Below are 27,665 nucleotides of genomic sequence, written 5' to 3' on the forward strand. Positions count from 1 at the left end.
GGGTTGAGGAGTGCAATGGGAAAAAAAACCCAAAACACTGCGTTAGTGTTTTCAGAGTTTTGTGCCCCAAATTCAGCATTTAGATGGAGGCTTTGAGTATAGTTTAAGTATATTTAGGGATCCTATGTTATAATTTAGGGTATCATCTGAAAGCAAGAGTCTAGTAGCTCAGGGAGAAACCACACACTAGATCATAGATCATGCATACTCTTCCAAGGGCATTTAGTTATAGCCACTTGGGAGATTCCCAAGGGCTGAAGTAGAGGAAGGTGGAGAGCACATCTCAAACTATCCACCTTTCAGCAACGTGGCTACACCTGGTAATGGGCCTGAGACATGGAGGCAGGAGGCATCTTGAAAGCTAATACAAGGACACCTTGTTTTATTGCGCTTTGTTGTACTTCACAGATAGGTTTCCATCAACATCAAGGCAAGACCCTCCCAACAGAAAGGATTCACTGAAGGCTCAGAAGATGGTTAGCATTTCTTAGCAATCAAGTATTTTTTAATTAAGGTTATGTATTTTTAAGGCAATGCTAATGCACACTTAATATTTTGACTATAGTATAGTTGTAAACATTACTTACATGCACTGGGAAACCAAAACATTTGTGTGACTCACTTTATTGTGATACTTGCTTTATTTTGGTGGTCTGGAACCAAACCCGCAATATCTCTGAGATGTGCCTTGTAATAACTTCCAGTTATTGAGCATTCACTATGTGCCAAATGCTTTATCACATTTAATCCTCACATAAACTATTAGGTTATTAAAACTCAATTATACTCTTTCAGAAACTGAGGCACAGATTTTATTTGACCCAGGTTGCAAGGCATTAAGTGGTAGAACCAGATCTCTATCACATTTTGTCTTCAAAATTGTTCAGCAGTAACTCCGATACTATGACAGGTTACCAATTAGAGGCCCCAAATGTGTCTGTCCTGCTTCCATCTCGGTGCCAGTCAGCCTGATCAGCTCATATCAAAGACCAAGCCAGGAAGGTGGCCCTCTCCCTTTTCCATTTCTATATCCCTCATTCACTCGTTAAGAAAGGAAAGTTTTCCCCATTTGGTGCATATCTCGAGTGTCTGTCCCCCTCCCCCGCATAGACTAAGCACCTAGTGAGCTGGGATAACTATTCAACATACATGTATATTGAATACTGTGTGTTGAACCCAGTGCTAGGCGGATACATATGCATGTTTGAGGGCCTGACATCCCTGGATCCCGAGTCTTCTGCTTCCCACTGGATCCATGCCCACCCCCAATCCCAATAAGCCTGAGGGAAGCTGGGAAGCAGGGGAGGGCTGAATCCTATGTCAGGGTCCATCTTAGGGAGAGAAGAGACCTGGGGGTGGGGGGGTTCTGAGGAGTGAAACCACTTCCTGTGTAGCTAGTTCCTGTGTTGACAGAGCTGAAGCGGAGGAGGGGATGGAGGGAACAGAGCCAGGGGTTGGGGGTCTACTCAGGCTCTGGAGATGAGAGGGCCAAGAGTCTTCCCCACCTTGAAACCCCTCCACTACTGCTGGAGGAGTTTTTCCCAGTTTCTATTCCCCTGTGGGGAGAGAGGTCCAGCAAGTAGTTTGGGTGGGAAAAGAGAACTGGAGGAAGTTGACAGGGATGGGCGGGGCCCGTGGGGGGGCTGACCAGGAACCCAGCTTCCTGCTTAGTACCCAGACATCCAGCCCCCGGCTCACCCCCACCCCTTCTAGCCTCCACTCCCCTCAGGAACTCAGGGTTCCGGCCCTCCTCCAAATCCCAGCTACCCCTCCCCCATCGGTTTCTCCCCTCCAGGGGATGGAGGCTGAGAGACCCCAGGAAGAAGAGGATGGTGAGCAGGTGAGCTGGGCACCCGGGTGGAGGAGGCTGACACAGGGAGAAAGGGAGGTGAGAGGACCTGAGGCAGAGATCTAGCAACGGCGGACTCGGGACTTGAAAGGGTTTGGGCACACTGAGGCAGGCACAGAGAGGGAATGGGCCGCTGGCCTAGCCCCCTGCCCACCCTGTCCCTGCTTGACTGGAATGGATGTCTCCACATCAGGCCCCCCATCAGGATGAGCATGGCTGGCCTCCTGTGAACACCACTAGTCGGCCTTGGCGATCTGCTCCTCCATCCCCTCCTCCAGGGACCCGCCACACAGGTACCCCCACCCACCCAGGGAACTCCCTGACCCTGGTGCCCACAGCCTTCCTGAGCCCATTACCAAGGTCCACTCTATCATGGGCTCTCTCCTCACCTCTTCTGGACTCCCCATTGCACACCCTTATGTCTGACGACGGGTCCCTAACCTGCTGTCCGGCATCTCCTCTCCCCCCCACCCCACCCCCAGCCAACTTCTCTGACCCTTATCCTTCCTTTCCCAGCCCTGGGGCTGCGCTCGGCCTCCCTGCTCTCCCTGCAGACTGAGCTCCTTCTGGACCTGGTGGCTGAGGCCCAGTCCCGCCGCCTAGAGGAGCAGAGAGCCACCTTCCATGCTCCCCAAAATCCCCCAAGCCTAGCCAGAGCCCCACCTCGGCCTGTTGAGGACAGAGAACAGCTCTACAGCACCATCCTCAGTCACCAGGTAAGAGCACCCCGTCCCCAGGAGGCAAGGTCCAGCCTTCCTGGTCTCTTGGCCCTGTTCTCTTTGGGGCCCTACCCCTCCTCCCCAGGCCTCTGTCCCCTCCCAAAGCCCTAGTCCCCTCATCCCCATCACAGGTGTCCTGTATGCCCCTCACACCAGCCCTGGCTCGTTTCAAGGCCTGCTCCTCACCAACACCCTCCTCTCCCTCCATTCCTCCAGTGCCAGCGGATGGAAGCCCAGAGGTCAGAGCCTCCCCTACCCCCAGGGGGGCAGGAGCTCCTGGAGTTGCTGCTGAGAGTTCAGGGTGGGGGTCGAATGGAGGAACAAAGGTCCCGGCCCCCCACACACACCTGCTGAGACCTGAGCCCCCCACCAACCCCTCCGTAACTCCTGAGGCTCAGAGCTGGGCAGCCCACTGCATGCCCTCAACCCTGCTTGGCAGGGGCACCAGAGACTGGAAGACCCAGCAGAAATCTCAGTATTCATCGCCCTCATCCACCTTCCCTGGGAACTGGAGAGGGTGAAAGTCCTCAGATCCTGGGAATAGTGCAGGTATGGTGGTCATTTCAGCCCCTCCCCAAGTACAGGGGAGCTTGAGGCAATGCGAGGATCCCAGCTACCTAGGGACACCTACTCTGATCTCAGGGAGTGGCTTGGCGTCTTGGTCCTGAGATGTAGGCACACCCCTAGTAATCAAGCCACTAGGCAGTATCTGAGGGATCAGTCCTCCATCCCCAAGAAAAGACAAATTCCCTAAGGTTATGACCTGAGAGACAGTTCCACCTTCTTCCCAGTCTGAAGAAAAGGAGGATGGGCACAGCAAAGAGATAAAGACTCTTCTCCTACCCTCACCCCCAGCGAACCCTAGCCCCAGGACTAAGGGGCCTACAGGCTGTGAATGGACACTTAACCCTGTCTGATGTTTTGGTTGTATGAATAAATGTAATTCCCCTCTGGACTGAAGACTGGTGTCTCGGGCTGCGGGACCGAGGGTAGGACAGAGTGAGGCCAGAGGCTGCCTCTCTCCCCAGTCTGGCCTGAGGCCAGCTCCCCTCCCTGGCTGGTTAATTACTGGCTCATTAAGCAGCGGCTGGAGACCTCCCTAATTAGCCCCCCCACCCCCACCCCCTCTCGTGGTTTTAATTAAGTAGAACAGGGAAGGGAGTCATTAGGACAAGAAATATGAACTGCGCTGTCTGTGAACCCAGGCATTCCAGCGGCCAGAGTCCACATCACCTAGATCCCAAACTCAGAATCCTGGGGGCAGGCCCCCCCGCCCCCCACCACCTATCCCCCACTCCCAACACGCCCCCCTCCAACGCCGCAGAGGTCCAGCCCCGGGGCCTTCCCATATTTTCCCCGCTGGGCTAGCCTCCTCCCCGCCTCTGTCTGCCCTCTTCTCTCTCCCCGCCTCCACTCGGTCTCAGTTCCTCTGTTTCTGTGGCTTTCCCCGCCCCTAGCTCCTCCCCGTTCCTCCTCTCTTCTCCCCTCCTCTTCCTCTCTGGCTCCCCTCCCCCAGCCTCCCTTCGTCGCTCCCCCCTTCTCCCTCCTCCCTCCTCCCTCTCTCTCTCACACACCCCCGCTTGGGCCTCCTCTCTCTCTCCGGCTCCATTTTCTCCGCCGCCGGGGGCCGGGGTCTCCTGTGGGGGGTCCAGCCGGTACCCCAGGTCTCCCTTAAGGGCCGGGGTGAAACCCCGGGGGAGTCAGGAAGGGGGTTGACGGGCGGGGGTTGGGGCGGAGGGAGCAGCGGCCCCAGCGAGTTTGGGGGGGGAAGTAACCAGGCGGGGGAGGGGCGGAGCAGGGAGGGGGCCTCAGGGCCCCCCCCCAACTATGGACGAGCGGCTGCTGGGGCCGCCTCCTCCAGGCGGGGGCCGGGGGGGCCTGGGATTGGTGGGTGGAGAGCCTGGGGGCCCTGGCGAGCCTCCCGGTGGCGGAGACCCTGGTGGGGGTAGCGGGGGGGTCCCGGGAGGCCGAGGGAAGCAAGACATCGGGGACATTCTGCAGCAGATAATGACCATCACCGACCAGAGCCTGGACGAGGCCCAGGCCAAGTGAGTGCCCCCACCCCGGGACCCCACACAGACCCAGCAGAAGCCCCATTCACAAGCGCTGAGCCCCCCCCCCCCCCCCAACCACAGGAAGCTCTCTTCTCTCCCTACTCCTGAGAGATCCCAGATAAGTGATCCCTCTCAAACCTCCACCCCAGGTCCTGAAACCTTAAAGAGGGGAGCCCCAGGTGGTCTCACCCCCTCTCCTAACCTCTCACTGACCCCCACACTCCCCACATCCTTCCATCTCCAGAGCCCCCTTCAGGCTCCCTGACTAAGAAACTGGTATGCTGTCTTCTCCCCTCACTCTCCACCCAGCCCAGCCCCCTCCTCTCCAGACCTGGGGACCTCCACACCCCTCCCCAGAGCTCCTATCACTTTTCTCCACCATGGCCCCTCCTTCAAGGGTCCTCACCCATCCATTGCCCCTTCTCAGTCCCAGGACCCTCCACACACATCTCTACTAAATTGAACTCCCCACTTTAGCTTGGTACCCCTAATTCCTCTCTGGCACCTCAGACTCTGACTCTTCTCCCCAGCTTCCATCTCTCTTCCTCTGAAATCTACCTAGTCACCCTCATTGTCTGCAGTCACCCTCAAACCCCCACCTCTATACCCTTCTAGACCACCTCCCACAGCCCCCCAGCCTGCCCATGGGGCCTTCAGCCTGCGGCCTCCACCTTCCCTGTCTCCTGGAAAACCACATCTCCATGCTCTGGTAGCTGCTCTCTTCCCAGGAACCCCCCAACTCCATTCTGACCCCAACCCCACTTTATACCTCCCTTCTTGTTTCCAGGCTCCCCTCTTTCAACCTCATGCCCCGCCCCGCACGCCTGTTTCTATAGCTCAACTTTCTCTCCTTTTCCCCCCAAGGAAACATGCCCTAAACTGCCACCGAATGAAGCCCGCTCTCTTTAGCGTCCTGTGTGAAATCAAGGAGAAAACCGGTACGTGGGGTACGTGGTTCCCCCTCTGTTTCCTCAACTCTGGGGATGGAACCCTGTTTACTATAGACTCAGGCTTAGAGTTTGACAACTTGGGGCCCTGAGGAAAGGGGGGGTCAGAGACATTGCTAGGGGTCAGAGACATTGCTAAGGAGGACTGGAGAGGAAACCAAAGAAACCTGGGTCTCCAGGAGGTACTGGAAGGGCTGAGAAGTGGGTGTGGGGTCCCAGCGTCCCTAAGTCCACTTGCCTGCACCCCAGGCCTCAGCATTCGAAGCTCCCAGGAGGAGGAGCCGGTGGACCCACAGCTGATGCGCCTGGATAACATGCTTCTGGCAGAGGGTGTGGCTGGGCCCGAAAAGGGGGGGGGCTCAGCGGCGGCTGCTGCCGCCGCTGCAGCTTCCGGAGGCGGCGTGTCCCCTGACAACTCCATCGAACACTCGGACTATCGCAGCAAACTTGCCCAGATTCGCCATATTTACCACTCGGAGCTGGAGAAGTATGAGCAGGTGAGGAGAGGCGGCGGAGCAGGTGCAGGGACAGCCCTGGGGGGAGTCCTAAGGTCAAGGGGCCCCTCACAGCCCACTGGCTTCCTGCAGGCATGTAACGAGTTCACCACCCACGTCATGAACCTGCTGAGAGAGCAGAGCCGCACGCGGCCGGTGGCGCCCAAGGAGATGGAGCGCATGGTCAGCATCATCCACCGCAAGTTCAGCGCCATACAGATGCAGCTCAAGCAGAGCACCTGTGAGGCCGTCATGATCCTGCGTTCCCGCTTCCTGGATGCCAGGTGGGGCGCAGGGGCCGGGCCTGCCCCCAGCACGGGGCTCCTTCCCCTTCTCTAAGTCCATAATACGGTACTCCGTGCCAGGGGCTTTCTCTGGAGGTACGCACCATGGGGCCCTGCTAGGACAACAATGTCCTCACCACCCATCTCCCTCCTCTGCAGACGAAAACGCCGGAACTTCAGCAAGCAGGCCACGGAGGTCCTAAATGAGTATTTCTACTCCCACCTGAGTAACCCGTATCCTAGTGAGGAGGCCAAGGAGGAGCTCGCCAAGAAGTGTGGCATCACTGTCTCTCAGGTATTGGGGGACTTGAGGAGTTTTCTGGTTAAAACAACAACAACAACAAAAAAAATAGTAAAACTCTCTGATCCTATTGACTGAGGGTCTCACAGAGGGAAAGGTGTTCCACCTGACCCTCCTTTCTGCCCAACACCCTGCAGGTCTCCAACTGGTTTGGCAACAAGCGGATTCGCTATAAGAAAAATATTGGAAAGTTCCAAGAGGAGGCAAACATCTATGCTGTCAAGACCGCCGTGTCAGTCACCCAGGGGGGCCACAGCCGCACCAGCTCCCCGACACCCCCTTCCTCTGCAGGTGGATCCTGCCTCCACCTGGCTGGCTGTTCTGCACATGTCCTGCTTTTGTTCCCACTTCCTAGCTAGGCAGGATCATAGAGTGGGGGCTTTGGGGAGTGAGAGAAACCAACCTGAGGTGGGGTGGGGATGTCGGGAATAGGCCGCTGGACAAAGTTACGTGGGCTTCTTTAGCAAGTGGCCGGCCAGGGGAGGCTCAGAAACGGCCTAATCTTTGTGAGTGTTGTGGTGGTGTTTTGTGGATAATTTGTGCATAGTTGCACACCCCTACAGAGCTAGTTGAGAGGGCTTTTTGGAAACAGCGGTGGTGCTTCTGTCTGCCATCACAGGTTCTGTTACATGTTCCCCTAATTCCCTCTCTGCTCCCCCAAGGCTCTGGCGGCTCTTTCAATCTCTCAGGATCCGGAGACATGTTTCTGGGGATGCCCGGGCTCAATGGAGACTCCTACTCTGCTTCCCAGGTCAGGTGGCCCATCTCCTCCTAAGTAGGATTTTCCCAAATCTGACTTCTCTCCCTTCAGGGTGATACTTTTTTCTTTTGAGGCTTGTCACTGTCATACCCGCCTTTGGCTGCCCACAGGTGGAATCACTCCGACACTCAATGGGGCCAGGGGGCTACGGGGATAACCTCGGGGGAAGCCAGATGTACAGCCCTCGGGAAATGAGGGTGAGTGGATACCTGAAGCCCCCTCCACCTCTCACCAGGACAGGACGGCCTTTTTCCCGGCACTGTTGTCCCCACACTAGGTTTTACAGACCCTTACCCCAACTGTGTCTATCTTTTTCCAGGCAAATGGCGGCTGGCAGGAGGCTGTGACCCCATCCTCAGTGACATCCCCGACAGAGGGACCAGGGAGCGTTCATTCTGACACTTCCAACTGATCTCGTCCCTCAGGGCCACAGGGGTGGGGACTCACAAGGCGACTCTTGAAGAGGATGCAGGCATCCAGAGAACAAACCCCAGACACAGGAGAAGCACAAGACAGAGAAGGGCAAATGGGGTCGTCCCCTCCCCCAACCAGACTCTCCGTGCTGGGGGCGCTGACTACATGGCAGGGAGAATGGGGTCCCCTAAGGGGAAATTGGGGTCTGTCTCCCCCTTTTTTTCCTTTATTTCAGTCTTTTCTGTCCCGCTTTGTTACACAGAAACACACCCATACTCCTATTTTTCAGCTCTGACTCTCTCTCTCTCTCTCTCACATGTACAACTATTGTTTCCCTCTCTCTGGTTTCCACCACTCTCCCTCCCCCGCCCCTTATCTACTCTGGGATCTGTGGAGACGCCAGCCTTGCCCCACCAGAGATGCCAAAAATGGGGACACAACTTCTGGACAGAGGACTTGGGCCACGCCCCTGTGCCTCCCACCCCTTGCCCATCCAGACGGCTTTATTACCTCATACGCAGCTCATTTTAAACCAATAGAATCGCTCGGTGGACGAGAGTGTCTGACTCAGATATCTACCTCGGAGGGAGTTTCTGCTACTTTAGGGAATTGTTGACTGGGCTTTGGGGTTGAACTTTTTTTTTTTCTTTTGGTGGGGGGAGAAAAACCCTAGGATCCATCTGTATTTTTTAAAGTGTTTTGGGTTTTTTTGTTGGTTCTTAATTTTTAGTTTGGGGAAGTAGATGCTTTTATAAATATGTTGATTTTTAAAATTTCTCGTTTTCCCATATTAGGGGTGATAGCCAAAGGAGTCATAAGAGAAAGGGGAACAAATAGAACTGGTGAAGAGGCCCACCTGGTTCCTAGAGCTGTCCATCAGGAAGTACACTTAGCAGGGCACCAAGCCTGCCCCCCTAAAATCACTTAGGCATTCTCCTTTGCTTGTAAAACCCCAGGTGTTCTTTGCTTGTGCAGGCAGCTTCCTGCTGCATTTGGTGTGGAGGCAGTAGGGGGGGCTTGCTGGGCTGGCCTGTTCTCCCTCTTCCATAACTCTTGGGCAGGGTTAGACTCAGTGATTTTGAGGAATTGCTACCCTCCCATGACACATCTTTAAATCTTTTTTTTAACTATTTGCAGATTGGAGGGGGAAGAATGGGGAGGGGGTTATTGCAAAATATGTTAAGTATGGGTTGGAGTGTTTGTGTATGTATCTCCCTCAATTTCCCCAGAAATGAGGTGTATTTTTTTTTCCTCAGTCCAAAATTAAGAGGGTGGGGAGAGGAAGTAGGTTACAAAAAGCCAGGTATAGGGGGGAAGTAAAATCACCACTGCCCCATCCTTGATTGGCCCTGAACCCTACCATCTGAACCCCTCAAACATCCTCAGGATTTCACAAGACTGTCATAGTGGGGCACCCTTCCTGTCAAAGATCTGGGCAGGATTGGGACAGGTTGGGATTGTGATGGGGAGGGGGGGGCGGGATGGGAGGCACGGGCCGGGGGCAGTTCTCTCCTCACTTGTAAACTTGTAGTTTCACAGAAAAAAAGTTTTAAATAAAGAAATTTCTTTTTTCCCTGGGTTTAGTTGAGAATTATTTTCAAAAACATGAGAAACCCCAGAAAAAAAATTTTTTTTCTCATAAAGCCCCAAATGGGTTTTCCCGGATTCCCCCAGCCTTGCTCTCACCACCCAGGCCCCAGGTTGTACCCTTGCCTTTTCTCTGTGGCAAACAGCCTGGCCTGAACCCTGTTGCCTGGCAACCTTGCCTCCTTGAGATGGGGCTCCAGTGGTCCATCCAGCAACCCTCAAGACTGATGGAACACGTTGGGGGTCCTGAGGGGGTGAGACATGCTAAGAGGTGCACTCCCCACCCCCATGGATGTGGCAGTGCCCAGGGGTGGGGTGATAATTGTTTCTCCTAGTGTCTGAAGGACTCTTGTCCGAGAGTCATGAATTCCTAGCATTCCCTGTGCCAGGACAGGACGGGGAGATGGGGGCAGGGGAAAGGGCGCAAGCCCCACCTAGGGCGGAGGCCACAGCAGTGAGGGGCAGACAGAGCCAGGAGCCCGAGAAGGAAGCAGGATGGCAGCAGGCGCAGCGGTCGGAGCCTGGGTGTTGGTCCTCAGTCTGTGGGGTGAGCCAACTATCCTCCCCGCAGAAAGCACTCCACCCCCGCCCCAGATCTTCCCAGAACTTTCCTGGAACCTGGGCACTGCTCTTGAAGCTCCCTCACCCACTCTGTTGGATTTACTAGCCCCCATCTCTATTTCGGCCCCTCCACTTTGGTGCTGTCTCCCAGGGACAGTGGTAGGCGGTCAAAACGTCACAGCCCGGATTGGGAAGCCACTGGTGCTGAACTGTAAGGGTGCTCCCAAGAAACCTCCTCAGCAACTGGAATGGAAACTGGTAAGCAGGGCTCCTGTTGCACGCTCCCCACCTTCCTGTTTCCTATGTCCTTTCCCTCAAGGCCCTTCTCCTCTGTTCCCAGAACACAGGCCGGACAGAAGCTTGGAAGGTCCTGTCTCCCCAGGGAGGCCCCTGGGATAGCGTGGCTCGGGTCCTCCCCAATGGCTCTCTCCTCCTGCCGGCCATCGGGATCCAGGATGAGGGGACTTTCCGGTGCCGGGCAATGAGCCGGAATGGAAAGGAGACCAAGTCCAACTACCAAGTCCAAGTCTACCGTAAGGGTCCCAGGGCCTTCCCCAAGGCCTACCTCTCATCTTAAGGAAAAACCTTCAATCCCAGTCCTTGACTCTGGTCCTGGTGTGTGAGAGCCTCTAATTTCGCTGCCCCATTTCCACACTGGGGGGTGTGAGAATCTTCAAAGCTCCAGCCTCTGATTGAAATTTTCCCTCCTTAGAGATTCCTGGGAAGCCAAAAATTGTTGATCCTGCCTCTGAACTCATGGCTGGTGTCCCCAATAAGGTAGTGGAAGGAAAGGGAAGTAGAAAGTGGTCATGCGAATGGGAGTAAAGTGTAGCTGGGTGCATGTGTATGGGAGTCTCTTATTTTCAAAGATGATTAGGTCACTCTTTCCCCAGGTAGGGACATGTGTGTCTGAGGGGAGTTACCCTGCAGGGACTCTAAGCTGGCATTTGGATGGGAAAGCCCTAATACCTGATAGCAAAGGTAAGTTCCAAGGCCTCCCCTCCAAGTTGCTTTCTTTCTGATGCCTCTCCCCCACACACCCTGGGTATCTTGCCTTCTCCTTCCCCCATCATAGGAGTGTCTGTGAAGGAAGAAACCAGGAGGCACCCTGAGACAGGGCTTTTCACACTTCAGTCGGAGCTGACGATGACCCCAGCCCGGGGAGGAACGCCCCACCTCACCTTCTCCTGTAGCTTCTGCCCTGGCCTTCCCCGGCGCCGAGCCCTGCACACAGCCCCCATCCAGCTCAATGTCTGGGGTGAGCACAGAGGTGCGGAGGGCCCCAAGCTCGTCCCACTACAACCTGAAAGTGTGGCCACCAGGACCACACACAGGGTGACTCTGCCTCATGCCCCCTCCTAGCCCCAGAGCCTGTGCCTCTGGAGGTCCAGTTGGTGGTGGACCCGGAAGGTGGAGCAGTAGCTCCTGGTGGGACCGTGACCCTGACCTGTGAAGCCTCCGCCCAGCCTCCTCCTCAGATCCACTGGATCAAGGATGTGAGTGACCTGGAGAGGGGGCTGGGAGGTAGAGATACATAACGGGCAACTAGGACAGGGGCTCAAGGAGAGAGAAGCAGGCAAGGAGCTGGGGAGGAAGACAGGTATGTGTGGATGTGAAGACGAAGACGGGAGTATGAGATGTGTGGACGGGTTGTAATAGCCTCCTGTCCCCCTCCCCCCGCAGGGCACGCCCCTACCCCTGCACTCTAGCCCGGTGCTGCGCCTGCCTGAGGTAGGGCCTCAGGATCAGGGGACCTACAGCTGTGTGGTCACCCATCCCAGCCACGGGCCCCAGGAAAGCCGTGCTGTCAGCATCAGCATCATTGGTGAGGAAACCTCTCCCCAGATCCCAGGGACCCTGAGCAGGCTCCAGTTCCATACCCCATTCTGGCACTGTCCCCAGGAGCCATCCTGCCCCTCCCTCAGTGGACCCATACCCAGGCCTTGGCTGCCCCACCCAAACCCTATCAAGAGAGCCACTCTGAAGGGAAGATGCCACTGGGGCTTCCACTAAATAGCCCTTTCCCAAACAGCAGCCTTCCTTTCTGACTTGCTCTGACTTTGTCTTCCAGAAACAGGCGAGGAGGGGCCAGCTGCAGGTGAGGGGTTGGACAACGTCAGAGGAGCAGACAGACCCCAGCGTGACTGGAGGGTCAACAAGGAAGGAGTAGTGAGTGGTGGGGGCTGTGCCCTCAGTCCTCCCCATTTCCCCACAGGATCTGTGGGCGGCTCAGGGCTAGGAACACTAGGCCTGGTCCTGGGGATCCTAGGAGGCCTGGGGACAGCCACCCTGCTCATTGGCATCATCATGTGGCGAAGATGGCGACGCAGGGGAGAGGAGAGGTGAGTGGAGAAAGCCAGACAGCTCAGGCTTGGGGCACCCTGACAGCAAGGAGAGGTGCGGGGAGTGCTAGGACCAATATGCAGAATTCTCCCCAATCCTCCTCCCCAGGAAGGCCCCAGAGAACCGGGAGGAGGAGGAGGAAGAACGTGCAGAGCTGAACCAGTCGGAAGAGCCCGAGGCAGCCGAGAGCAGTGCAGGGGGGCCTTAAAGGGCCCACAGCCCCCCATCCCTCCTATCCCTCAGCTCCCTTTCCTTTCCCCACACCGCCTGGCCCCAAACCAGCTCCCCATGTATAACCTCTACCCACCCCGCCAAGCTTTCTTCCACAACCAGAGCCTCCCACAAACAGCGATGAGTAAACACCTGACATATCCTGCCCGCTTTGTTCTTGTGTGTGTGTGTTTAATGCCCTCACCCCGAGAGCCCTGAAGGAGAGGGTCACCCCACGCTTCCCCACACCACTCCAAACATCTGCTCAAGGTGTGGAGAGGACGTTTCTGAGTGGGAGGGAAGGACAAAGGTGGGCAGAGTTCCCATCAATACATCTCTCCTTGTTTATTGAGTTTGTAATAAAGGAGGTAGTGAGGGGAAGGAAGCACTGAAGTCAGAACCCATATTAGACACTGGGGAGAGAAAAATTAAATCAACAAGGGGAAAGCAGGAGAGTCAGAGGGAGCCTTGCCCACCTTTCAACATCAAATCAAGAAATCTGGGGGAAAGTAAAAGAGAGAGGAGACACAGACATTTTCTTCAATCCATCCTCCTCTCCCACAGCTGGGAGATATGATGCTACTGAGTGAGCCGTTCAGAGCACGTGCTTCTCCCACCCTACGCACAGATGTCGCTCCCACACCCTCCTGGAGAGTGGCCAGGGTTGGCCTTAGCCAACAGAAATGAAGGGACTTGGGGGAGGGTCCAGGAGTAAGGAAGGGTCAGCAGGGACCTCCAATACTGATTCTCCTCTGGCTGGCGGTGGGGAGAAAGGAGACACAGCTCAAATACTGAGCAGCCAGAAAAAGAAGAAGATGGCGAGAAACAGGAAGAGGGAGTCCTGCCAGCTGGAGGCCGGGTGACCCTGTCCCAGATCCACACCTGTGGAAAAGAGGAAAGCTGCGAAGAAGCATCCACTCCATGGCCGGAATGGGCCTGAGGGGATTCAGGGAGCTCCCTGGTAGGAGCTGAGGGAAGGCTCTTACCTGTACCCCGGTGGAATGGTTCGTGGGTATTGAAGATGGTGGTGAAAAATCCAAAGGGAAAAGCACCAACACCAAATGAGAAGTGAAAGCCCCCACTATCACCAAATGGCTGGAATCCCTAAGGAGGCAGAAAAAGTTAGAGGGGGGCCAGGCAAGTCTTTAGCAAGAAAGGAACACAATCAGACAAGACTCACCCCTCTGCTCTCTGGAGCTGGTCGTTGGCCCTGGGGTCGGGGTGGAGTTTTCAATCTGAGGAAAAGGAGAGAGATGTCAACAGGGAATGTTCTCTCCACTTGCAGACCCCACTCGCAGGGAGGAAGTCTTCCATCTTCCCTCAGCACCCTCTTCTCTCTCACCTGGGATCCTGGGGCTTCTGGCTCCCTCGCCCATAAAGGGGGACAACGTTTTCTCGGCTGATCCCAGCTTTACACACTGGGCACTCTTGCCGCTCTGGCCGTGTCTCCAACCACTGGGGGGAAAAAATGAAGTGCTTTCCAGTACACAGCAGGGTCTTCCAGCTCCTCAGACCCCCCCATTTCCCTCTTCATCTGCTCTGAGTACGCACCTGATGAAGACAGGGCCAACTGGATGGGGGGAAAGAAAAAAGGTCAAACGAGCTACAGAAAAGAGAGACACAGACCCGACCTCAGAGTCCCATCTCACCCCCAATTCCCAAGTATTACCTGCTGTTACTTTTCATATTTTCCACCTCCTATATCACGCCAGCTAACTTGGCCTTCCTGCTTCTCTCATCTACCAACACCTTAAACTTCATCCATCCTCAGCATGCTCAACCCTCTCCTCTCCCCGAAAACACACACACACACCCTCATCCCCTCCCTTCTCTGCCTTCTGTCTTCATTTCCAGTTCTCTGCAACCTCCCCTTTCCACATCTCGTTCAGCCCCAGCCCCATCCTTGCCCCCATTACTCCCAAACCAAATCCCCTAACTAGCACCTTCCCCCACTACTCCTTTTCCTCTTTTCCAGGCCCAATAAAGTCCCTATTTCCACAATCCTTTAACCTCTCAAGACTGTCCCTCCACAGTGCCCTTGTCCGCAGGGCATACCACCCCCTTCCACACCTCACCTGAATGTGATCCCACATTCCTTAGGTCTCCCCCACTCAACTGATGCATGCCTCCCTTACCTTTTGAGTCTAATCCATTTCCACCAGTATAGCTAAGACCCCTCACTTTTCTGAGTAAGGTGGCTCGGGTCTCATCTGTACAGATGCGCGGTGCCCACTCTCCCGCCCTACTTCCTCTTAACACCCTATGTCCCAGCTCCTAGTTCCTATGCCTCTCTTTTCCACAAGTCTCGTCTGTACAGGCTTGACCCACCTACCCACATATGCCCGAAAAGACGTATGTCTCACCTACCGGGATGTGCCCTCTGATTATACGTATAAGTGTATGGTCCGCCCGCCCCCAGCCTCCCCAGTATGGAGGTGAGCCCCACTCCTTTTTGACCCCTTCCCGATTCTCACCAGTACAGGTGGCCACACACACTGACCACAGCTTCCCGAGCAGTCTCCAGACATATATTACATTCGAAGGTTGAGCCCGCCCCGGCCCGCTCGCGATTTGGCCCTTCGGGGCCCCCGTCCTCCTCCTCCGCAGCTGCCATGGCCTGTTCTGTTTCGCCCCCACGTACCCCTTAGTCCACGCAAACACATATACAAGCCCCAACAAACGAGAAACCGCCTCCTGCTCACGATCGTTGGGGAGCCTTCAAGGTTTTTTAATCACGATTGGTCTGAGTGCCTGCCAATCACACAGGATTCAAAAGAAAGGATTGGCGCAGAGGGCGGGGAAGGAAAGAGGTTTACGCGGTCCTGCCCTTGCACAATGACTATTGGATGATACAGTAGCAGTCAGTATGGAATGCCAAGGGATTGGTAATAACGTCATACGTCCTGTCGCTGGGCCAGGGAAGGCTTTATTCGTCTGGGAGGCTGCCAGTCATAACCAAAGGCCAGAAGCAATTGGTTCGGGGCCACATAGACCTCCCTGCTATAAGCCCCTTTCTTTTCTTCGCTTCCTCTGTCACAGAATGTCCGCATTCCTATTGGACTTTGGAGCTTACGGCTCTAAAGCAATTGATTGGCTAGAACTCGAGGAAAATGGTGTTTAGATAAAATACGCATGCGCAGCAGGCGGCGGGAAGGGGTGGGCCAATCTTGTGAGAGTTGAGCCTTCTCTGGTCCCACCCCTTCACCTATCTTGTCGTCATGGTGACTACTCTACAACTGGCTGGGTTAGCGGGTTCAAAGGATTCGGCTCAGACTCATCCGGGTCCTCCGACTGTGGTCTCTCTCGGCTGATTGGGCCGTTTCTTTCGCCCCTGATTGGCCGAGATCGGAAAAGACGGCAAAGAACTCAGAAAAGAGGACAAACACTAGGGTCGCAGGGTTCAAAATGGCTCCGGCCTCCTTCGGAGCAGAACTTGGGTCCGCCCCTCCCTCTTAGTGAAGAAGGGCGCAGAACTGGGATTAGCCCGACGTTTCGATGATGCGAACATCGATCTGCGGCGCTGGTGTTAACCCACTTCTCTCGGCTGGACGACTCCCGCCCCTCTTTAGGTGAATTACAGAGTAGAAATAGACTAAAGGCCCACCCGCTCTTTAAAGTGACACAGTAGAACAGAGCTGACCTCGACTCTTTTAAATCTTTACAGCAGAAAAGGACTAGCTCCACCCCTTTGTGAGTGGGTGCTGAACGGGCAAGGCCCGCCCCTTTCTAAAGCGACCCGCGGCGGGATGGGGTTAGGCCCACCTCTTCCTTCTCGTAAGGTGCCCATTAGAACGGGGGTCTTCCTCCTGGGCTGGACCCGTGGGACTTAGGCAAGCGGCTTCAAAGCTTGGGCCTTTCCTACGGGTTTGGGCCTCTGTTCTACAGTCAGTGACCCTCACTGTGACCCAAGGAGCAGAACTAGGTAACAGTCCTCCCACTACCAGTGTTCCTTACATTTTCTTCCTCAGGGCGTGTAAACTCCAGCAAGGCAAAGGTGTTATCTGGGGGCGGGGGCGGGGCAGACTCGGGCTGAGGGCAGTTCAACAGCAACTAGGTAAAAGGTCCCACGTGATTCAAGTGAGGAAAGGTGAGAAGTTGCAAGTTGCCTAGAGGAGAGCAGGGAAAGTGAGGGTTCAGAAGTTCTGTAGAGGTTTAGGGGAAAAGTTATTGAGGAGAGGTGGAGACCAAGGAAGGAGGAGTGATGGAATGATCCTGGAAGGATAATGGTAGTATGGGGGACAAGGGCTAGAGAGGGAGCTAGATACATGGCTACAAAATTAATTTAAGGCGGCATCTTCTCAGACGAATCAGCGTTCTTGCTCACTTTTTTTTTTCCAAGAAAGCAACCCTAATGCCCAATTTTCATTGTAAGAATAGATGCACCCAGATTCTATGTTGGGGAGAGGGGTTGTCTCAGCTTAGGTAAGGAGACTGACAGGAAGGAACTACAATAGAAAAGAAAAAGTACTGAGGTTAAAAAGCATGAGAAAACGGGCAGAGAGGCCCTGCGAGTATCCTTTCTCTACAAACAGGGGGCTGGTGTGGAGGAGGAAGTTGGGTTGCTGGAGATAGTGAGCAGGACAAAGGGCAAAGAGACCAGACTAGAGGGCTAGAGGGTGAGATGAGGTGAGATGGAGCCCTGGAGGGACAAAGAGAGGTGAAGAAGTCGGTGCTTGGCGTATAGCAGGTGCTTGATAAATATTTGGAATTGAATGGAGGACAGGAAAAGGGGGCTTGGAGAAGAGTTGGAAGGAATAAGCAACCAGCAGGTATGGGAGTTAAGGAGAAAGGAAGAACCCAAGAAAAAGTGACAAGAGGAGAGCTGATGAGACTGAGGAGAAGGAATGGGCCGAGGAAGGAATACAGCACGAAGGGACACGCAAGTCATGTGTGCTGAAAGGGAACTTCATGGAGGAAAAAAAAGGTGCAGCTGGAGCCCGAGGGCAGAAGCAGAGCCCGAGCCCAGCCGAAATCTCTCCGAGCGTAGCTAGCGAGAGAAGATGTGGGGAGGAGATGCCTGGGTTCTTGGGAGGCGATTGGCAAAACTGGCCGCCCATCACCGCCCCCTACTTCCTGACCAGCCCCGGAAGTCAGCAGGCGTTGGGAGGGGTGGGGGGATAACGGCAGCGGCAGCCCCAGCCCTCAGAGAGACAGCAGGAAGGGAGGGAGGGAGCTGGGGGGACAACCCCCCACCATTCCTACCGCCATGGGCCCAGCCTCCCACTCTCACCTCCTCTCCATCGGCCGGGGCTAGGACACCCCCAAATCCTGTCGCCCCCTTGGCACCGACACCCCGACAGAGGCAGAGACACAGCCACCCGCCACGACCGCTGCGGCAGACTGGCTGGGGAGGGGGCCAGCCCCCCAGGCTCCCCACCCCACTGAGGTGGGGGCAGGAAAGGGCTGGGAGGAGGAGGGTGGAGGTTGCTAAAAGGGACGTGGAGGAGAGGGTGGGGGCCAGATTGGGTCTGTGAGGGCGGACTGGGAAGAGGGTTGCTGAGAAAAGGATGAGAGCTGACTGGGGAGAGGGTTGCTGGGGAAAGGAGAGGGGGCCTGAGAGGGAGAAAGGATGGAAAAGACAAGAGGAAGGCGAGACGGAGACCTCGTAAATTTGGGATGGGGGTGTGGACAGGGCATCCTGGAGAGGGAGTTCCTGCACCTTCCCCAATTCCTTTTCTTGCCCTTTGGCCCCACATGACTCTTGGGCAGTTGTGCTGAGGAGAAGGCCTTTTATTGCTCCCCTTCCTGAGCGGAATTTGCTTCCTAGGAATGCCCTCAAACAGGTCCGTTCCCATCTAGGCACAGGGCCTCTTGTCTTTCAGTGGTCTTCCACACTGCTAGACCCTTACTAACACATAAATGCCTGTGGGGGGCCGTGTTTTCTACATAGAGCCTGTGTACCTTTGACATATTGAATGGCCTGTGTGCTGCTAGGTTATCCTATGCTACCCATGGGCTGTGGAGAAATGGTGCATTGTTTTCCATCAGAATTGCCCATTCTCATTCTCGGATCTTATGTCCATGTCTCCTGTCTTGTCTTGATATTTCCAAGGCTGTGAGTTTTCATATACATATTACATCTATTATTGGTTTCATGTTTCTTGCACATGATGTGCTTATGCATGTTTACTTGAGCGTGTAAAGATTATTTTGTTTGGGCTCACATGTTCTGTCCATGGTCCCGCCATATGCAGTAGTCTTCATGTGTACTATCTCGTGGCTTAACTGACTAGCACATGCTCTTTTTGTGATCAGGTTGACCTCTTTGCTGCATGTGTTTTCCCAGTCAAGGTTCACACCACAGGTGTGCGTGCTCCTTTGTGTGACACACTGATGTGACATGCCCAAAGCATGTGTGCTTATGGTTACACTTACTATTTATTTCTTAATGTTATTGGCAGTGTTTTGGGAACCATGTGCTCACTAATCCATTTGGCGCTCCATCATGTTTATAAATCAGTGGCTATTTCTGCTCCAGAGAGGGTCACTCAATGTTACGCATCAGAGAGGGTCACGGGCCTCCCCAAAGAACATCCCTGTATGCCTTACCTTGCTGACCTCCCTGGCCTGTGTCCCTTCTGCACAATCTCTCTCTCTGGTGGCTGGGTACAGTCTGTCTGCAGAGCTCAATGCCTGCCACAGGGTCAGCCTTGCCGTGGCATTATCTGTCCCCAACTTTGCACTGTTGTCGTGTATTTGATGACCGCAGCACCTTTCCCCTGTGGCATGTTAGTCCCCATTCTGTATGTTTCTCTTGTGTGTACAGTGGTGTGTGCCATCTTGGTGTCATTCTGCCTTCACTGTGGCTGTGTAGTGAATGTGTATACTCAGAGTAGGTTACTGTTGGGCTGGCTGTGTTCACTGCTTTCTCAGTGAGTTTTCTTTTCATGACTAATAGTCCTCAAGAGGGTAGCTGTCTTCATGTTCAGAACCGTTGCCTCTGTCATTGATTCTGGCTGTGTGGGTATGTATACGCCTCATGATCTGTTCAGCACATGTTTACGAGCACCTTCCCTGCCTCCTGTCATAGGCATTGGGGATAAGACAGTCCCTGTCGTCAGGCTGCTTACAGGCCAGGGAAGGAAACAAAAATGCCAGTGAGCAGTTATACACAGTGTGGTGTCAAGATCAGTGGTTCTCAAACTTACCTGGAGGGCTTGTTAAAATACAGATTGATGGGCCGAACGCCCAGAATTTCTGATTCAGGAGATTTGGGGTGAGGTCCAAGAAGTTGCATTTCCATACTTTGAGAACCAGTGATCAAGATAAAAGTGTAATGAAAACTCAGGCCTGGAGGGGTTCGGGAAGACCTCCAAAATGTGACACTGAGCTGAGTGAGGCAAGTGAAGGAGAGGTGGAAGGGCATTCCAGCCGAAAGCAAGAGCCTGCTTACTGGCACAGAAGCATGAAGGATCATGGTGTGTCTGAGGAACTGAATGAAATAAGTCAGTTTGGATAAAAAGGCATTTGTGGACACGTGGCCCAAGATGTAAGCAGAAGTCATCTCAGTGAGAAGGGCCTTTAGGCAAGACAGGGAAATGCCCAGATTTGTGTTACAGAAATCTCTGTGGTTGCCATGTGGAAGCTGGATTGGAGGGGAAGCGTTAGGAGCCTGTTGCAGAGTGTGGAGGGGAGAGATGCTGTTCCGCACTTACTGGGGCAGTGGTGTGGAGAGCACAGAAGCCTACCATTTTAGAGCCGGCAGGGTCTCGTGTTTCCTCTATTGCCTGTTACCTTCACTCTTGGCAATGGGCTTACCTTTGAGCACAGCCCATCCTGTCACTGGAAGGAAGTGCCTTTGGCCTTGATAGGAATGATTCGTATTTGCCTGAACACCGTTTTTGTGAATTGTGACCCTGCCCCTAGCCGCGGGGCAGCCTAGTGGAGGAAGAAGGAAGAGTCTAGAAGGCAGTTCTGGGTGCCTGTGCCTCTTCCTCCTGAGCTCTTTTCTCTCCCAGGGCAGGTGGTGTGATGTCCTTTTACTTGCTGCCCCATTTTCTCTTGGTGAGGCCTTATCCTCTGTACCTGCGTGACCAAACTGCTCCAGTGTTGCTGGAAGGGAGGGAAGGGGTGGTGGGATTTGTTTGCCTGTCTGTGAAGGCAGGATTGATGGACGTAATTACTCCTGGTATGTCCATGGCTGTATCTGGGAATGGGGGAGGCCGCCTGGGTGGAGAGGGATTTTTCTAGATACGCATTTCCAATCCTTCATTTGTCACTGGGTGTTATTGTAAGTTTGTGTATGTGTCTGTCTTTGTATGACTGTGTGTCTGTGTTTTCATAAGTGACCGCTTTGATTCTTGCCAGTCAGCCCTTGAGAATGTCTGTGGCTGTTTCGTCACTTTCACTGTGTCTGCTGTGTGCTCTGTGCACCTCTGTGTATACGTACAGGCAGCAGTGTGACTCAGTGGTTAGGGGCACAGCTGCTTAGGTGTAAGCTAGGAAGCACCTCTTAGGAGCCATATCACCTCAGGTAAGTTATTGAACCTCTCTGGGCCTCTTCCTGTAAAATGTAAATTTTGTGATTTAACAGAATATATGGTATATAGACGAGCCCTAACACAAATATAACGCAAGCCACATATGTAATTTTTAATTTTCTGGTAGCTACATTGAAAAAGGTGAAAAAGTAACAGAGTATAATTAATTTTAATAATACGCTCTATTGAACCCAGTATGTCCAAAAGGTTGTAATTTCAAAATGTGATCAATATAAAAGATTATTAATGGAATATTTTACATTCTGATTTTCATTCCAAGTCTTTGAGATCTGATACATATGTTATACTTCCGGCGAGTCTCAATTCGAACCAGGCCACATTTCAAGTGCTCAGGAGCCATATGTGGCTGGTGGCTGTTGCATTGGACAGCGCAGGTGTAGACAGCTCTAAGATCCTTACCAGCTACTAGTGTTCGCTCTCACGTTTCTTGTCCTTTCATTATCCTGTACCTGAGTTGTGGATGTACATGTCACATGTCTCTCGTGTGTCTGAACGTATCTGGAGCCATCCCCCGCCCCCATCCTGGAGAGGCTTCCTGGGTGGGTTTCGACGGGAGCCCTGAGCCCATCCCGTGGCTCCTGCCTTCTGCATCTTGCCCACCTCACCCCCCTCCAGGAATGAGACCCATGCCCCTCGTCCCACCCCTGCAGGTGACCAGAATGGAGCTGTGGCCAGGGGCATGGACCGTGCTGCTGCTGCTCGTCCTGCTGCTGCTCGTCCTGCTGCCCACCTTGTGGTTCTGCAGCCCCAGTGCCAAGTACTTCTTCAAGATGGCCTTCTACAACGGCTGGATCCTCTTCCTGGCTGTGCTCGCCATTCCTGTGTGTGCCGTGCGAGGACGCAATGTCGAGAACATGAAGTGAGGGCCAGGGCATTGGGTGATGAGGGGACCTACGGGTCAGAAGCAATGGGGAGAGTGTAGGGTGTGTCGGAGAGACTGGAGAGTCCGGGGAGAGGACTGCAAGGATGATCAGGAGGAGTTGAGGGGGCGGGGGGGACCTGAGGCATGCACGGGGACATTGGTGGGTCCCGCTGGAACCCCTTGCTGTGACCCCGTAGGATCTTGCGTCTGATGCTGCTCCACATCAAATACCTGTATGGGATCCGAGTGGAGGTGCGAGGGGCTCACCACTTCCCTCCCTCACAGCCCTACGTCGTCGTCTCCAACCACCAGAGCTCCCTTGACCTGCTTGGTGAGACCCCCTCACGGGACACACCTCCCCCAGCCATGCCCTTCCTCCTGGAACCTTCCCCAGAATCACCTCTCCTGGAGGTCCTCAACTCCCCCTCACCTGGGGCATTGCCGTCTTTCCCTGGGGTACAGCTCCCTCATAAGCAGCGTTTGTAGACCTTTAGTCACCCTTCCCTCCACTGCGGACTTCCCACCCTGCCCCCTGGTCTCTCTTCCTTTATACCCAGGCCCTAGTGTGGGGGATGCCCTGGGCGAGGTGGGCCACCTTTGGTGACTGTGCCTCACCCCACTCCCCTCTGTGCCCCAGGGATGATGGAGGTACTGCCGGGTCGCTGTGTGCCTATCGCCAAGCGCGAGCTGCTGTGGGCCGGCTCTGCTGGGCTGGCCTGCTGGCTGGCTGGAGTCATCTTCATTGACCGGAAGCGCACTGGGGATGCCATCAGTGTCATGTCTGAGGTCGCCCAGACCCTGCTCAGCCAGGACGTGAGTCAGCCTGGGGATGTGAGGGTCGGGGGCTTATGGAGTAGAACAGTTGTAAATAAACTGACATGCAGGGCCAAGGGACCTCAGAAGTCCCACTGTAGCGTCATGACCATTTTGCGGTGCTGCCCTGTGTGTGTGGCTTCTGGACCCTCTTTCTTCCCCAGGTGCGGGTTTGGGTTTTTCCTGAGGGCACAAGAAACCACAACGGCTCCATGCTGCCCTTCAAACGTGGCGCCTTTCACCTTGCAGTGCAGGCCCAGGTGATTACTGCCTCCCCTTCTGCTGCTGAGCCCCCAGCTCCCTACCGTCCCTTCGTCTCTTGTCATGGGGGCCTCTGAAGGGAGCCGTGGGCTGATTGCTTTTCCCCTCCCCAGGTTCCCATTGTCCCCATAGTCATGTCCTCCTATCAAGATTTCTACTGCAAGAAGGAGCGCCGCTTCACTTCAGGTGAGGGCTCTGAGCTGATCTGGGGATGGGGGTGGCAGAGGGCCACGGGAGAGGCTAGAGGGATGTCCCCAGAGGCAGGATGTCCACAGGATCATCTAGTGTGGCCCCACAGCAGCCAATAAGTATTTATTAAGCACCCACCATACCCTGCTAGATAGGTAACAGTTGGTCCCTTCAAGAGAGGCCATTACTGTCAACAGGAAAGATAAAACCTGTGTGTGCAAAGCTGTAACACTCAGCAGGAAACACTCAGCTGAGACAATGGGGACTGGAAGGGTGCTGTGCCTGGACTAGGGTTTGAGGAAGGCTTTGGGCAGGAGGCCCTCAAAGAGCAGGTGGCAGCTGGCAGGCAGAGGGGCAGTTGTCTAGGGTCAGGAAAGAGAACTGGAAGGTGGAGGAGGGGAGTAGCAGGAGAGCTCACAAACTGGGCCCAACCTGTGGGCAGAGGCCTGGGTAGACCGGCCCTGACAGTGCTCACCCCCTCCCAGGGCGATGTCAGGTCCGGGTGCTGCCCCCAGTGCCCACAGAAGGGCTGACACCAGACGACGTCCCAGCTCTGGCCGACAGAGTCCGGCACTCCATGCTCACCATTTTCCGGGAAATCTCCAGTGATGGCAGGGGTGGTGGTGACTATCTGAAGAAGCCTGGAGGAGCGGGCGAGGCCGGGCTCTGAGCTCCCCTCCCATCTCCCCTGCCTTCCTCCACCCACCTACAAAGCCCCAAGGGTCCTGGAGCAGGGCCACGCCCTCTTCCTCACTTCCCCTCTCCCCACTAGGCCTCCTCTTTGGAACCTTCAGCTTCTGAAGTGGATGTCCCTGCCCCTGCCCAGCTCCCAACATGGACTCTCTTGCCTCCATGCAGTCCCCCACTCTGACCCTTACCCACCTCCTGTGCCATAATGTCTGTGGGACAGTTGCCTCCCCCTCATCTCCAGTGGCTCAGCCTACACAAGGGTGGGAGCACTCCATTCTGTCCCCAGTGGACCCTCTTCCTTTGCGGTCTTCTCTCCCCCTTCACCCCACATTGGCCAGTGGACTCATCCATTCTGTGGAACAATCCCCACCCCACCCCCAGGTCCATGGATTCAGTGGACTCATCCATGTGGGGCGGAGGACTCATGCCGTGGCTGGAAGTCGATGCCTGGAACACTCCTCCCAGGCTCCTCCTGGGAACACTTCTCAGCACCTTCACGCTCCCTCCTGAGGAGCCTCCTGTCTGGAGGCTGGACTCTTCTCACTCAGAGGTCTCATCCCTGCCCATGCCCAGGACTGAGCACACTCCTGGATGCCAGTTTGGTCTTCACATTTCTGCTTCCCCGTCCCTGTGGTACAGTTCTTCCGTGGCCCTGACCCTACCCATCCCTCTGCAGTACCAGTCTCACCGGACACAGGGGAAGAGGCAGACATTAGGCACTGCACTCATTGCTCCCTGGGGAGTTGGGGGAAGGAACTGAACCCTGGCCGGAGAGGATAAGAGGGCTTTTTAATTTATTTCTCTTTCTTTTGAGGCTACCCCACTCTGAGCCAGTCTTCATTTCCTCCCTGTGGCATTAGCCACTCCCCGCCTCCCATCCCAAACCTGTGCCCACGACAGGGAGGTGGGCTAGGAGCAAAAGGAGAGGGTGAGACTCAGTTTTGCGTGGTTGGTTTTTATTAATTATCTGGATAACAGCAAGGCACTGAGAATAAAGATTGAGAGAGAGATCTGGACATTTTTTGGCTGCGTTTGTTAAGGAGCTGAAGGAGCAGTGCCCATCCCCAGGCAGTCTGCCCCAGCTGGACGACTCAGGAACAGGCCAAGACACGCAGCCTTCCCTCTTCAGTTCTCTGAAGTTTCCATGCTCATGGCTCCTTTAGTGGCAGATAACCTTATCTGCAGCTCCCCAGCTGGCGAATCCCAAAGCATTAGTGGGTCCAGTTTCTGTATAAATTAGGGTGCAGGGGCTCTGCACAGGTTCCTCCTCATTGTCCACTGAGGCCTGGACCCAGGCTATTGTCTTCACAGGAGCCTGGTTAATGATAAGGAGACAGGCAGATCTGTTGGCTGTGGACTGCCTCCAGCCTCCAGCCTGGAGTGTATGCATACTAGGGAGACTAACACTCACCCAACAAGTGAAACCACGAGGTTGGGGACAGTACCAGAAGAAGGGGTGGTGATGTGCAGCTATCCGGACAGTATGGGGAGAGTGAGTGTTGGGGAAGGGTTTTGGGAAAAGAGAAATTGAATTGGGAAGAGCTGGAGGCCACTGTTCGGGGATGGGGTCCCAGCAGAGGGGCATGAAGACTCACAGGCGCCTAGCCTCTCCTCCAGCAGCAGCACCTGGTCGCTGAGAGACTCTATCCTGTCGCCCCGGCCCCACAGCTCTGCCATCTGTTCCGGCTGCAGCTCTTCCGGTGGCATAGGCAGCACCGCTCGGACCCAGGCCCCGGCCTGCCCAACCCACTACAAAGGAAGAGACACCTCAGGGTGTTGAGAATGGGGTGTGCCCTGTTCACCAGGGTTGGCCCCTGGGGCCCCAGCTCACCTGCTCCAGCCGCTCAAGGCGCCTGCGCAGTTCACGAATCTCTCGCCTCAGGGCGCGCTCACCCTGTTCCGCTTCCCGAACTGGGACAAAGGAGAGCAAGGAGAGCGTGACCACTGCCCAGTCCCTGCCACCGGCCCTTGCCCTCCCCGCGGCCCCACTCCCGCCGCTCACCCGCCACGCTAAGGATGCTAGCACTAGTTGGGGCCTCCGAGGACCCCTCCGTGCAGGTGCGTCCGTCCAGGCCCAGCACCAGACCGTGGGGGCAGCCACAGGTGAAGCTGCCTGCCGTGTTGAGACAATGGTGCGAACAGAGGGTGACGCCAGTCCTACATTCATCCACATCTAGTTACCGGAAAAAGGAGAGGGCTGAGCGGGTGGGGCGGGGGCGGGCGCCCGGGTGGGCAAGGGCCCCGCGCCACCGCTCGGGAGGGCTACCGACTCACCCACGTGACAGTGCTTCCCACCCCAGCCGGGGCCGCACTTGCACTGGTCCGGGCGACTGCAGACGCCTCCGTTCAGGCAGGGTTTGGCGCAGATGGCTGCGGGCGCAGGAAGGGCTGTTCGGAACTGGGCCGCCGCCGACTCCCCAGACCCGTGGGTGTGCCAACCTAGGGGCCCGGGAAGAGCCAGCCTCACCTTCATCACAGGTGAGCGCCCCGGGATGCCGCTTTTTCCAGCCCTGGCAGCACACGGCGTGGGTCTGCAGCACCTCCTTCCTAACCTCCCGCCACGCCACGCGGTAAGTGGTCCTGGAACACAGCACAGCCCCTGGCTTTGGACCCTGGCATATGGGTCCTGGTTTGGGTTCTTGGGGTTCCTCTTGAAAGACCCTGAAATCCAGGCTACCCATCCCTCACCTGTAGGTGCTGCAGATGCGCCTTCCAGCACACAGGGTCAGGTAGGGCTTATATACCGGTTGGCTGTAGGACTCGTTGTAACGGAGCGGGACCACCAGAGTCTGCTTGGAGCAGACCCCTTGACTGCACCCATGCGGGAGAAGGTGGGAGACATTGAGTGGGCCAGGCCCTGGGGAGCCTGGAGTCCCAGGTGCCTCTAGGCATACTGAGGCCCCGCCCTCCCTCTAGGTGACAGTCTCAGCCCCATTCTAAACTTTGTTTTGCCACCTGTGAAGCCCCACCCCAGTAGGTTTCCTGAAGACCTCACCCTGGCCCCGCCCCTTCTGTTGTCACCTCTCTTTAAGGGATCCACCCTTGGAACCTTCGCCTGGCATCAGTAGGAGGAAGACTGACAGTCCGCCTAAGAGAGTACACAGCTCAGCCCTGGGCCCCATGTTTCTGACTCGACTGTCGGCTGCAGACAAGAAAGGGTTAATGAAGGCCCTTTCACTCTATTAACTTCTTTAGCTCCAGTCCACCAAGCACAGTCCGCTGGTGCCCTCTAAGGGTGACAGCACATTCATTTGTACAAACATGCCCTAGTCACCAGGACTGTCAATGCCTGCGTGTACATTTAACTAACGCCACCCCTTTCTTTAGCACATAGTGGTCCATGCAGCATCATACAAGCTCACACCCGGACACACTCCCTCCACCTCCCCTCTACACACACCGTTAGCCCTCCCCTCATGACCCTCCTATCTCTAACATGCCCTCTTCTACCTTAACCTCACTACCTTCAAAACCTCAACTATTCACCACTATACCCCCTCCCTCCTTGCACAAACCTACACACCTAGAAAGTCCACACCTTAAACACATTCTTACCATATTCACACACCCACGCCATCACATACACCCCTCACTCAGACAACACCCCCCAACTCACACTCACTCTAAGGCTCTGAGTGACCCCCGCGCTTTCCCCATTGACATTCCCTCCCCACCTGCCTTTTTCTCTCTCGCAGAGACTCCAGGCCAACCAGCCTCAGCAGCAGCAGGTCAGACTGGTGGGCAGGCAGGGCAGCTGCAAGGGAGAGGAGGGGCTGGGCCAGACAGAGTCCTCCCATTCTGCCCCCTCCCACAGGCCTCCTCCAGA

The 27,665-nt window shown here is 55.3% G+C and overlaps 6 protein-coding genes across 12 annotated transcripts; 4 read left to right on the plus strand and 2 right to left on the minus strand.

The window, feature by feature from the left end:
• Positions 1-82: 82 nt before the first annotated feature.
• On the plus strand, positions 83-3,523 carry GPSM3 (G protein signaling modulator 3). The gene is made up of 4 exons (XM_019626734.1): positions 83-1,840; positions 2,043-2,142; positions 2,366-2,565; positions 2,785-3,523. The coding sequence occupies exons 1-4, from the start codon at positions 1,622-1,624 to the stop codon at positions 2,920-2,922; spliced, it is 657 nt and encodes a 218-aa protein (XP_019482279.1). The 5' UTR covers positions 83-1,621; the 3' UTR covers positions 2,923-3,523.
• Positions 3,524-4,356: 833 nt separating this feature from the next.
• Positions 4,357-7,911, plus strand: PBX2 (PBX homeobox 2). 2 transcript variants are annotated; one of them, XM_019626744.1, is made up of 9 exons: positions 4,357-4,616; positions 5,487-5,569; positions 5,819-6,066; positions 6,157-6,347; positions 6,507-6,642; positions 6,786-6,939; positions 7,311-7,399; positions 7,519-7,605; positions 7,728-7,911. In XM_019626744.1, the coding sequence occupies exons 1-9, from the start codon at positions 4,396-4,398 to the stop codon at positions 7,818-7,820; spliced, it is 1,302 nt and encodes a 433-aa protein (XP_019482289.1). In that variant the 5' UTR covers positions 4,357-4,395; the 3' UTR covers positions 7,821-7,911. The 2 variants fall into 2 exon arrangements, with proteins under 2 accessions (XP_019482289.1, XP_019482290.1); XM_019626745.1 differs by having other exon boundaries at positions 4,361-4,616; positions 5,487-5,560.
• A 1,904-nt stretch (positions 7,912-9,815) lies between these two features.
• AGER (advanced glycosylation end-product specific receptor) lies at positions 9,816-12,696 on the plus strand. Of its 2 annotated transcripts, none has more exons than XM_019626746.1 (11): positions 9,816-9,956; positions 10,122-10,228; positions 10,311-10,503; positions 10,683-10,747; positions 10,864-10,951; positions 11,046-11,240; positions 11,333-11,466; positions 11,654-11,795; positions 12,042-12,068; positions 12,186-12,312; positions 12,422-12,696. In XM_019626746.1, exons 1-11 carry the CDS (start codon positions 9,905-9,907, stop codon positions 12,519-12,521), a joined length of 1,230 nt encoding a protein of 409 aa, XP_019482291.1. In that variant the 5' UTR covers positions 9,816-9,904; the 3' UTR covers positions 12,522-12,696. The 2 variants fall into 2 exon arrangements, with proteins under 2 accessions (XP_019482291.1, XP_019482293.1); XM_019626748.1 differs by having other exon boundaries at positions 11,046-11,228.
• A 147-nt stretch (positions 12,697-12,843) lies between these two features.
• Positions 12,844-15,328, minus strand: RNF5 (ring finger protein 5). 2 transcript variants are annotated; one of them, XM_019626749.1, is made up of 6 exons: positions 14,998-15,328; positions 14,075-14,093; positions 13,866-13,978; positions 13,704-13,758; positions 13,510-13,627; positions 12,844-13,405 (listed from the first exon to the last, which is right to left on the minus strand). In XM_019626749.1, the coding sequence occupies exons 1-6, from the start codon at positions 15,135-15,137 to the stop codon at positions 13,308-13,310; spliced, it is 543 nt and encodes a 180-aa protein (XP_019482294.1). In that variant the 5' UTR covers positions 15,138-15,328; the 3' UTR covers positions 12,844-13,307. The 2 variants fall into 2 exon arrangements, with proteins under 2 accessions (XP_019482294.1, XP_019482295.1); XM_019626750.1 differs by lacking the exon at positions 14,075-14,093 and having other exon boundaries at positions 14,998-15,090.
• A 533-nt stretch (positions 15,329-15,861) lies between these two features.
• Positions 15,862-24,855, plus strand: AGPAT1 (1-acylglycerol-3-phosphate O-acyltransferase 1). Of its 3 annotated transcripts, none has more exons than XM_019626731.1 (7): positions 15,862-16,092; positions 21,675-21,883; positions 22,084-22,217; positions 22,524-22,699; positions 22,864-22,959; positions 23,074-23,146; positions 23,635-24,855. In XM_019626731.1, the coding sequence occupies exons 2-7, from the start codon at positions 21,684-21,686 to the stop codon at positions 23,817-23,819; spliced, it is 864 nt and encodes a 287-aa protein (XP_019482276.1). In that variant the 5' UTR covers positions 15,862-16,092; positions 21,675-21,683; the 3' UTR covers positions 23,820-24,855. The 3 variants fall into 3 exon arrangements, with proteins under 3 accessions (XP_019482276.1, XP_019482277.1, XP_019482275.1); XM_019626732.1 differs by lacking the exon at positions 15,862-16,092 and adding an exon at positions 16,319-16,445; XM_019626730.1 differs by lacking the exon at positions 15,862-16,092 and adding an exon at positions 17,597-17,909.
• Positions 24,856-25,015: 160 nt separating this feature from the next.
• EGFL8 (EGF like domain multiple 8) lies at positions 25,016-27,649 on the minus strand. Of its 2 annotated transcripts, XM_019626729.1 has the most exons (9): positions 27,518-27,602; positions 26,861-26,981; positions 26,528-26,650; positions 26,307-26,419; positions 26,114-26,209; positions 25,842-26,012; positions 25,671-25,750; positions 25,435-25,588; positions 25,016-25,154 (listed from the first exon to the last, which is right to left on the minus strand). In XM_019626729.1, the coding sequence occupies exons 2-9, from the start codon at positions 26,959-26,961 to the stop codon at positions 25,108-25,110; spliced, it is 885 nt and encodes a 294-aa protein (XP_019482274.1). In that variant the 5' UTR covers positions 26,962-26,981; positions 27,518-27,602; the 3' UTR covers positions 25,016-25,107. The 2 variants fall into 2 exon arrangements, with proteins under 2 accessions (XP_019482274.1, XP_019482273.1); XM_019626728.1 differs by lacking the exon at positions 26,861-26,981 and having other exon boundaries at positions 27,518-27,649.
• Between the last annotated feature and the right edge of the window lie 16 nt (positions 27,650-27,665).

This window comes from Hipposideros armiger, unplaced genomic scaffold (assembly GCF_001890085.2).
Source record: "Hipposideros armiger isolate ML-2016 unplaced genomic scaffold, ASM189008v1 scaffold_687, whole genome shotgun sequence".
Lineage (NCBI taxonomy): Eukaryota > Metazoa > Chordata > Mammalia > Chiroptera > Hipposideridae > Hipposideros > Hipposideros armiger.